This window comes from Lepisosteus oculatus, chromosome 18, assembly GCF_040954835.1.
Source record: "Lepisosteus oculatus isolate fLepOcu1 chromosome 18, fLepOcu1.hap2, whole genome shotgun sequence".
Classification (NCBI taxonomy): domain Eukaryota; kingdom Metazoa; phylum Chordata; class Actinopteri; order Semionotiformes; family Lepisosteidae; genus Lepisosteus; species Lepisosteus oculatus.
In genome coordinates this window covers 3,341,996-3,352,075 of record NC_090713.1, presented here as the reverse complement: position 1 = coordinate 3,352,075, position 10,080 = coordinate 3,341,996, and the positions used below count along the sequence as shown (strand labels likewise).

General features: G+C 43.7%; 1 gene segment (V, D, J or C); it reads left to right on the top strand.

The window, feature by feature from the left end:
- The first annotated feature begins 1,207 nt into the window (after positions 1-1,207).
- Positions 1,208-10,080, top strand: part of LOC107075900 (Ig kappa chain V-III region MOPC 63-like) — a 93,977-nt gene continuing 85,104 nt past the window's right edge. Inside the window, 2 exon segments of the V gene segment in view lie at positions 1,208-1,306; positions 1,636-1,947. Of these exon segments, the coding sequence occupies positions 1,258-1,306; positions 1,636-1,947 (361 nt within the window).

Sequence of the window (10,080 nt, the reverse complement as noted above, 5' to 3'; positions counted from 1 at the left end):
TTTAAATGAACTGATAGATTACCAAACCACACTGTAATACCATATCTGATAATGCTCTGGATTACAGCACGGTAAAAGAGTAGCATTCCTTCCTGTCTAACCCCAAACACTCTTAGTCTTCGCAGGAAATATAAGCACTGCTGAATTTTGGAGAAAACATTCAGAATAAAGCGATTGTTATCACACAATTGCACAAACCTTTGGATTTCTGACAAGTATACAGATGAGCAGCTACCTCTATGCATTAAGCCAAGAACAGCTGAGAATTTGAAAATGAAGTTGCTTTGACTACTGATTGTACAATCATTTGTGTAAAGTGTGAACAGAATGTAGTTGGATCAGAATAATCTATTCACTAAATTCTTACAGTAATGCTTCTTGTAATCAGAATTCTGACTGTGCCATCTGTTTCTATTATAAATAAACGTGTAATTCAATATCAAACAAGTGATATCAATAGGCATTTTCTTTGATATCCCTTGCGTCTTGAGGTTTAATGCAGGTGGTTGTTTTTCTTTTCAAAATAAAAATGTGATTTTTATCAAATTTTTACATTTACAGTATGTCTGCCAAGTTTATTAAAACTGAAGCTTAACAAAGTTATTTATCTTGCATTCCTTGTCTCTGGAGTAGGGGGTCTCTTTTCATGATTTGAGAATCACCAGGTCTAATTTGTTCATGGCCAAAAGCTTTTATGGCTGTGTCTGTGCATCTCTTATTTCTCCTTGAGAGAGAGGTTCACAGTTCTTCTGGCCTTTGGGGAGCTACAATTGATAACAAATGCCTCATTATTCAAAGATGCAGGCATGTAGACTTACTTATTAGCAAGAAATGAGCACACACACCCTGGTGACAGATAGTATGGCTTACATGATCATAGAGTAAGTTAAGACAGTTTTGTTGTTGTATATGAAGACACAGAGATAAGTGCTACTTTAACCAGACTCTCAACACTGCTGTCTTCAGTGGAATAAGGGCTCAGCTGATGTCTCATCTTCTGCCCCTTATAAAACTGTTCTCTATCTAGTCCTGCTGTCCTGGGAGTGTTCATGCTAAACTGCTCATCTTGCTCTGTCACAACACACAGCACCAAGCCTGTGTTTCCAGCACTGACTGGCTACAAGTGCTTCTGAACTCAGGAAGACAATTTGCATAGAAGAGACACTTTGCATTGGCAGCAAATGCTTCAGTGCTCTGGGAGTGTTTATAGCCTTGTTAGTTTAACATTTTTTTACTTCAACAGAACCCACAGCAACAATGGCCTTCATCACCATCTTCCTCTGGACACTCCTCTTCACTGTTCAGGGTACGATTTAATACTTATTTAATACTTATTTTTTAACAATATAGATTCTTGCAAATTAGGTGAACAAGGTGTACAGAAAGGTGTGAAATTGCTAAAAGTCTTCAAACATTCTAATTATCAAATACCTGTCTTCATCTGGGCACTCTTCGTCACTGCTCAGGGTAGGATTGCGTTTGGATATTTTAAAGATTTTACAATATTTTTATTTCATGTGGAAAAATAAGGAGTTAAGTTAATTTAGTTGAAAATTACAAAATAAAAAAATGTGAATATCTTTTGAATATATTGTTTCTTGTATGTCTATCATATTGTGTTTTATTGATTTACAGAATGCAATGGACAGATTTCTGTGACTCAGCCTCCAGTAATATCTACTGCTCCAGGGCAGACAGTTACTGTGAGCTGTAGGACCAGTCCTGCAGTGTACAACAATAATCACCTAAACTGGTACCAACAGAAAGCTGGAGAAGCTCCTAAACTCCTGATCTATGGAGCAACTAACCGTCAGACTGGGATCCCAGAGCGTTTCAGTGGCAGTGGATCTGGGACTGACTTCACTCTGACCATCACAGGAGTCCAGGCTGAAGATGCAGCAGATTATTATTGTCAGAGTTTACATTACCCAAACAGTAAATGGGTGTTCACACAGTGTTACACACTCGTACAAAAACCTCCCTCAGCAAGACTGCACAGTGACTGCTCTGGTGCAGCTGGGACCTACTTCAGCTGCTGAGGGTGAAGGCAAAGATACAGGACACAGCCTGTGGAGCAAATCAACTGCACACATACACTGATATTAGTTCAATAAATATGCAAAAATACATTCAGCATGTCACTGTACTGAGAAAGGGAGGCAATATTTTGGACCACTGCTACACAACAGTAAAAGGAGCATACAAAGCGCTTCTGTAAAGGCACAGTTCTTTCCGGACACTATGCGGACAACACAATCCGAAGTAGTGAGGAAACACTGGGGAAAAAGTAATGCAGGAGACGGGATTGGAGACAGGGGGCGTGTCCATGGTGCGCAGGTGTATGGGGAAGGTGTGGCCGATGCAAACAATCCAAAGAATAAATCCATAGGCGAATCCAAGAAACAGACAAAAGTCTATGGCCAGGTGATCCATCCATGATGAAGGATTAAAAACAGGAACCGGGTCGGAACCGGCAAGGGGAACAGGAACAGAGACTTAAAAACATGATGGAGCCAGACGCATCAGGACCCGAGCTCGCATGAAATGGGAATCAGATGCAGAGCCCAGAACTGACTGAGTGTCTGGCTTTTAAGGGGAACGGGAAGGAGGCTGTAACAATGGGCAGGTGCACAGAATTAGGTCCAAAGTGGAAAGAGCTGGAGCGCCCTTAAGGAGGAGGGACTACAATCGTGACAGCTTCCCAAACCGAGTTTCGGCAAGCTGGACCACATCACTCTCCTGTTGCTTCCGAACTAAAAACAGAAGCTGAGACCTCCCCCATTGTGAACAGGTCATTGCGCTGTTGGTCTAAGGAGGGGAAAGCAGGTTAAAAATGCTTTGATTGTACAGACTGGGACGCATTCAGAGCTCCGAACACAGTTTTAAATGAGTATTAGGACGCGGTCACCAGCTATATTAAATATTGCACCGACATTTGTTTACCAGAAAATAAAATAAGGACATTTCCCAATCAGGAACTGTGGTTCAACAACGACATTCATGTCATTATTATTAACCTACAAACAAATATTATTATTTCTTAGGCTAAAGCATTGTGCCTCACAGTGCTGGGGACCTGAGTTCCATTCCTGGGGTGCTATCTATGTGGAGTTTGCACGTTCTCCCACAATTTGTATGGCTTTCCTATGGGGGCTCCAGTTTGATCCCACATGATGTTAGAATAAATATCTGCTGGTAAAATGGTAAAACTGGCCCTGGTGTGAGTGTGTGTGTGTGTGTGTGTGTTTGCCCTGCGATTGACTGGTGTCCTGTCCAGGGTGTATCCTGCCTTGAGCCCCTTGCGATCCCGTGCTGAATAAAATAGCAAGAAAAGACACAGATGGATGGATAAAACATTTAGTTGGATTGATGGACTGACAGACTTTTTAGTCTAGGTAAACATTTCTCACAAGCAGGAAAACAGAACATTTTAAATATCAGAGATGTCATATGTGATCAGTAACTCTCTCTTCAATGTTGTACCTAAAATGATTCAAAAGAGAAGTTTTTTATTCACATGATTGTCTAAAATGATCCAATTTAATTACAAAATACATTTCTAAGTGCACCTGCAGTACTGTAGGTCTTCAGTCTCTGTGGAGTCCTGATGAGGGAGATTTTTGTATGGGTGTGTAACACTGTGCAAACATATGGGTATTATCGAGGTAGTGTTGACTCAGGCAGTAATAATCTGCTGCATCTTCAACCTGGACTCCTGTGATGGTCAGACTGAAGTCAGTCCCAGATCCACTGCCACTGAAACACTCTGGGATCCCAGTCTGATGGGTAGTTGCATCATAGATCAGGAGTTTAGGAGCTTCTCCAGCTTTCTGTTGATACCAGGCTAGTCTGTGTTAAGAGTCACATACAGTATGTTCACTGCAGGACTGGTGAGTGTCTGTCCAGGGAGAATAGATTTCACTGCTGGAGTCTGAGTCTCAGTCACCTGTCCACTGGATTCTTGAAGCAAGACTGTTGAGGTGTTACAGCAGCCCAGCCCAAGACAAGCAAAAACAGACATCAGAATAGACGACAAATTAAAATACAGTACATACAGTAATACAAAATAAATATAAAATAAATACATAGTTAGGTGTGTGCAAAATATGCTCACAGTCGCTGTAAAAACAATAAAATATGTGCAAAATGTGCATAGGTATATACAGATTGAGTGTCCTGTAGCGGCGAGGCTTATTAATAAGGCAGAATTAAGTGTTTCTGAGCTTTCCCAAATTATGCCTCATTTCTCTGTTCAGCTCTGTGGTGCAGCCACAGAGAAACCATGCAGGCTGATTTAGGGTTCCTTTGATAAAAGACAGCTCCCAAAGGGGGGTGCACTTAGCTAAGCCTGGCTATCATGATCAATGGTCATCCATTAGCGCCTATCTGTCTAGGGAGTGCCAGATGGACATCTGGACTGCATTCCTAGGTGTCAGGAGTAAGTGAGTCATATCTCACCTTGATCAACCAATCAGGGACTGGTAGGGCCTAGTAACCCACGTGGGACTCTGATGCCCATGGAACTTTCAGCCAATCAACGAGCTGAAGTTCCTCCAGGTAAAAACAGGCAACACAGAGGGCCTGAGAGATTCAGAAGATTCAGTGGACTTTTCTAAAGGGAATTCAAAGGAGAATTCCAGGGCAGGACATTCTCGCAGAGCGCCTCCTGTCCATCCTGAGACTCAGCCCGGACAACCACGGAACGGCCAGTGTGTCCGAGTGCCAGAACTTTGCTTTGTTCTAAGAGTCTAGAGTGGAGGTTGCCAGAGAATAACCAGAGGATCCACCCGAGGTTAGCAACAGCAGCAGGCCTCGTGAACAGGTCAGAACTGTGGACAGCTGAATCACTATTCAGAACTAGCTCTTCATCAGGAACGAACCGGTCCTCTTCCTGACTTGCTGGGATCCACAGTCATCTTTTCTCCTGTGCACAAACTTTGCCAGTTAAAGCCAACACTAACTAGCCCGTCAGTGAGCATCAGCAGCGCACCGTCGCAAGCCGCACAGCACAGCCTGGCACAGAGCCAGAGAGCGCAGATTGGACAGCAACAGCCTGCAACTGTTTCTTTGTGCCCGCAGGAGATCTGAATCCCCAGAAATTGGATGAGTATTCAACTTCAATGCATTACAGCTCGAGAATTCAATTGTTATCCCAACCAGTTGATATCAATTTAATTCCTAAGAGTTATGTACTTGTTTTTGAGTATCTAATGTAGAAGTTATAACCAAGTTCATTTACGAAACGGTCTTAATGAATGATATACTGAACGTATGTCCTCTTGATATGTGTAACACTTCGTAACTGATTGAATATATATCTTTTGTATTCTGATAACCCTCTCAATAAGATCTGTTAGGTTTATATGCATATTCTATGTATTAATAAATGTATCCTCGTGTATTAGTACCTGTGTGTGTGCGTTGTCTGAGTTATGTCGCATGGTTGGATTCTAAAGCCATCGCAAGAATCAACTTTGTGATTTACTGCTACAATTAATAATTGTCTCAGTAAATGCCCAAACCCTACAGAACTGGTGCCTTCAGAGAGCCACTACATTACATTTTGGCTATGGCTATGATTACATATTTGGCGTCCCTGAACGGCTATGAAACATTACAGTCCAAAGAGTACAATAGTGCAACATGCTGTCCACAGACGAGCAGATGAAGGCTAACAGTCCTAGTCTAGGGCAGTATTATACACCCTGACAGCCGCTGGGAGGAAGGACCTGTGGAAACGTTCTCTTGAACACCGTAGCTGGAGCACTCTGTTGCTAAAAGTGCTCCTCTGCCTAATAACAGTCCCATGTAGCGGATGAGAGGCGTTGTTCATGATGGCTGTGAGCTTGGTCAGCATTCTCCTCTCAGCCAAAACCTCCAGGGGGTCAAGGCTCAGCCCCAACACAGAGCCAGCCTTCTTGATGAGTTTATTGAGCCTATTTACATCTTTTGTCATGACTGTTATGTCATGGCCACTGATTCATAAAAAATGTGTAGCAAAAATGTGTAGCAGTGTTCCACATACACCAAAGGACCTGAGCCTCCTAAGAAAATAAAGTCGGCTCTGACCTTTCTTGTACAGACCAGCTTATCATCCAGGTGTACCCCTAAATACTTGTAGGACTGCACCACCTGTATTGTCCTCACCCTGCATGGAAACAGGGTTCAGCGGAGACTTATTCCTTCGAAAGTCCATGACAATTTCTTTAGTCTTGCTGGTGTTTAGCTGGAGATGTTTAAGATGACACCACTCCACAAAGCTGGTAATCAAGCTCCTATATTCCTCCTCCCTCCCCTCACTAATACACCCCACAATTGCAGAGTCATCCAAAAACGTCTACAGACGACATACCTCAGAGTTGTACTTGAAGTCAGAGGTGTAAAACGTGAACAGGAATGGAGCAAGGACGATCCCCTGTGGAGCCCCAGTACTGCTAACATACTGTACTGTGGCCTGCAGGTCAGATAGTCTATAATCCAGGACACCAGGGGAGTGTCCACCTGAGCCGCCCTTAGCTTATCTCTCAGTAATGGGGGATGGATGGTGTTAAAGGCACTGGAGAAATCAAAGAACATAACTCTCACAATGCTCCCCATCTTCCCCAGGTGAGAGTTAGCTCTGTATAGCAGATAGATGACATTGTCCTCCACTCCCAAGTGAGACCGTTAGGGAGTCCAGTGTTGTACTCACCAGGGTTTTGAGGTGGTCTAGTACAAGCCTTTCTAGAGTTTTCATCAGGTGTGATGTCAATGCCACTGGTCTGTAGTCATTCAAGACTTTGGTGTGCCTCTTTTTGGGTACTGGCACCAGGCAAGATGTCTTCCAGAGCACCGGAACCCTTTCTAATCTCAGGCTCAGGTTGAAGATGTACTGCAGCATTTTACCCAGTTGGTCCACTCAGATCTTTAGCACCCTAGAGCTGACACTGTCAGGACCCGCTGCCTTCCCTGCATGAAGTCTCCTCAACTCTCTTTTGACCTGGTCAGCTGTGATGGATATGCCGAGGAGGGCAGGGGAAGATGGAGTAGCAGTAGGAGGAATCTCATGATTGGTTGACTGAGGACATGAAGAGGGTATCTGAGGTTCCCCTGATCACCTCCGAGCCTCCTGCCCCAGTCGCCCTCTACGTTCCTATCCACCCATAGCTACAGGCAGTGTAACTTCTTCCTCTTCTGGGTCCGGCTTTTTCTCCCAGCTATCCTTTCATGGAATAAAGGACAGACTCTTTCTGCTTTCGTCGATTCAGGCTCCAAAGAAAACATCCTAGACTCTGGACTCGCTTTGTCCTGGAACATTCTCTGATTGCCTGTCACCCCTTCCATTGGGCTACTCACTCTTGATGGTTTCCCTCTCTCCCCTGGTCTGGTGAAGTGGCAGACCCCTCCCCTCACTCTCCACATCAGCACCACCCAACAGGAAGTCATTCACTTCCTTAACATCCAATCCCCTTCTCACCCACTGGCTCTTGGTTTCCCTTGGTTACAGATGCACAACCCACACATTTCCTGGTCACAATGGGAACTCACAGCCTGGGGATCCCACTGCCTTTCGCATTGTTGTCAGCTCCCTCGGAAAGTTTCCATTTTCTGTATTTCTCAAGATAACCTCTCGGAAATCCCTTTTCACTACTCAGATCTACACCTAGCATTCATTAAACAGAAGGCTCTATCCCTCCCTTCTCATCGACTGATTGCCCCATAGAACTGATTCCAGGGTTCTTCCCCTAAGGGCCATATCTATTCACTTTCCCATGAAGAAACTCAGGCTATGGAGGACTATATTCAAGAATCCTTGAAATCTGGTTTCTAGTCAACTGGGAGGGCTATGGCCCTGAGAAACGTTCCTGGGTCTCCAAGGGTGATATTTTGGATCACAGCCTCATTGATGACTTCTTCCATGAATACTTCATGGGGTCATCAGGAGCCGACTTTAAAGGGGAGGAACTGTCACATCCCCCACTCTCCCTCGCAATCGCTGCTACATTCTTAAACCTGTTTCTCGACCTCATTCCTAACTGAACCATCGCATTCTCACATGCACCAGATTCCACAGATTCTCACTCCCTGACCAATTGCCCAACCATGTTCCTTTCCCTTCAGTATTCAAAGTTCCCTCATGCACCAACCCATGCTAACTATTGAGAAGCCTCCCGTAGTATTCTCTTGTGCTCGTTTAAACCTTCTTGACTGATCTTCCGGTTCCTAATCTTTGCTCCTGCATATTTCGAACATGCTCTTTGGATATCATTTTTCGGATTTCCCTGGTTACCGGAATCATTGCTTCTCCTGTCGACCACGCCTCTGGATTACGTGTTTCGGATATTATCCTGTGCTACTCTACATTCTGCAGGATTCACGGCTACGAATAACGATCCTCCCATTCTACCTATTGGTTCCTTGACTGTGACTAAACCTTAAACTCTGTTATAAGCTCTTTCGATTGCAAGACTGAAACCATGTCTGAGACGTTACTGAAACACCAAGGGAAGGTATAAGACTGGACTTTTGGTTAAGAGGTGATCAGCGCACCAACCCTTTAGAGACTGTGTCCTTTGAAAACACATTAATGTGGTTATTACTGTAGCACAATTCTTAACAACCCAAATTCAAATAACGGTGAGGCTGATCTGCGTGTAATCCGATCATGACTACATAATTTTGTTAAAATAGATTAATTTATTAGTAATAAAAATAGTACAAACAAAAAGGCTAATGGAAGGAGATGAGGAAATGGTTGGAAAGTACAGAATTAGAAAGTGAAAGTTGCAAAGATACAATATTTAACAGCTAATAAATGAACAGTTTAATAATCTCAAATTCTAATTTAAGGCAAAAAGTTACATTAGATTCCTATCAAGATAAAGATTTTACACTATCCCTATCAAACATTGAACCTATATAGTGTGAACTATTCCTTTGGGAGGTTTGCAAACTGTGTGGATTTGTGATGGAAAGGAGCTGTGTGACACAGCTCAGGAGCTGATCTGGTGTTGCTGTGGTTGGGCTGCTGGCTGGAGAGGGTGGAGCAGCATATCAGAATTTGAAACCCTGGTCCAGTTAAGCTGTTTGGTACTTCTTCTCCTTGGCGTACAGGCTTGTGTCTTGTCGTCCCTGGTCCTAACTTCCTTTCCTCCTAGACCAAACATCCAAATTGTGGTTCTTAGCTTGCCTTGTTAATTAGCCTCAGACAAAGACATTTCAAAGTCTCATCTGCTAGGGTTCTAGTTGGCCATTTCGAATCTGTGATTCCTTTAGGAATTTATATTGCTTCTATCAGGAGAGACAGGATAAAATGTGAAAACTTATATCTTCTTCTTTGTAATACACATAGGATTGTTAAACTGACAGAAAAAGAAACACAACATTTTCTGGAATGAGAATACTGTAGTTATAGAATATAGTTATATGACATGATTGTAATCCCGGCTCTTTCACATTTTAGTTCATTATGTGTTCCTGCCTGCTATCCTGCCCCTCCTTATTTAAGCTAGATGCTTACTATTCTGGGCACAGCATTGGAAGATGGACGCCCGGAAGCCTACCTACCAGCAGGACCTAGAGTGACCTGACGGCTTCACCACTGTGTCCTGACCATTTGGGTCCAAGGCTCAGAGAGCCTGGTCTCGTTAACCCGTTTTTATTCCCTGTCCCTGCACCGGATCCCGTTCCGGTTTTTAAACCTTGTCTTGTTTTGTCTTGGATGGATCACCCGGTTCTGGACTTTTGGACTTTGCCCTGGATTTACCCTTTGGACTCCCTTGGACTAGTTCGCCATGGCCACGCCCCCCCGAGCACCAGTGCACAGTCGTCACGCCCCCCCTGTTTGTCAACCTGCCCCATTCCTCATCGTAGCCTCCCCATGTCCGTTTCCACTTACTTCCGGATTATACCGTCTGCATAGTGTCCTGACCTATGCATTGTTACATATATATATAACTATATATATGTAGCGGCAAGGCTTATTAAAATACAGGAATTACGTTTTCTGCTCCCTTGCCAGTCCCTCTCTCCTTCATCTCAGTGGTGATTGATACAGGGAGGCCATTCCATTTGGTTCACAATTTAGGTGTTTTTATATCT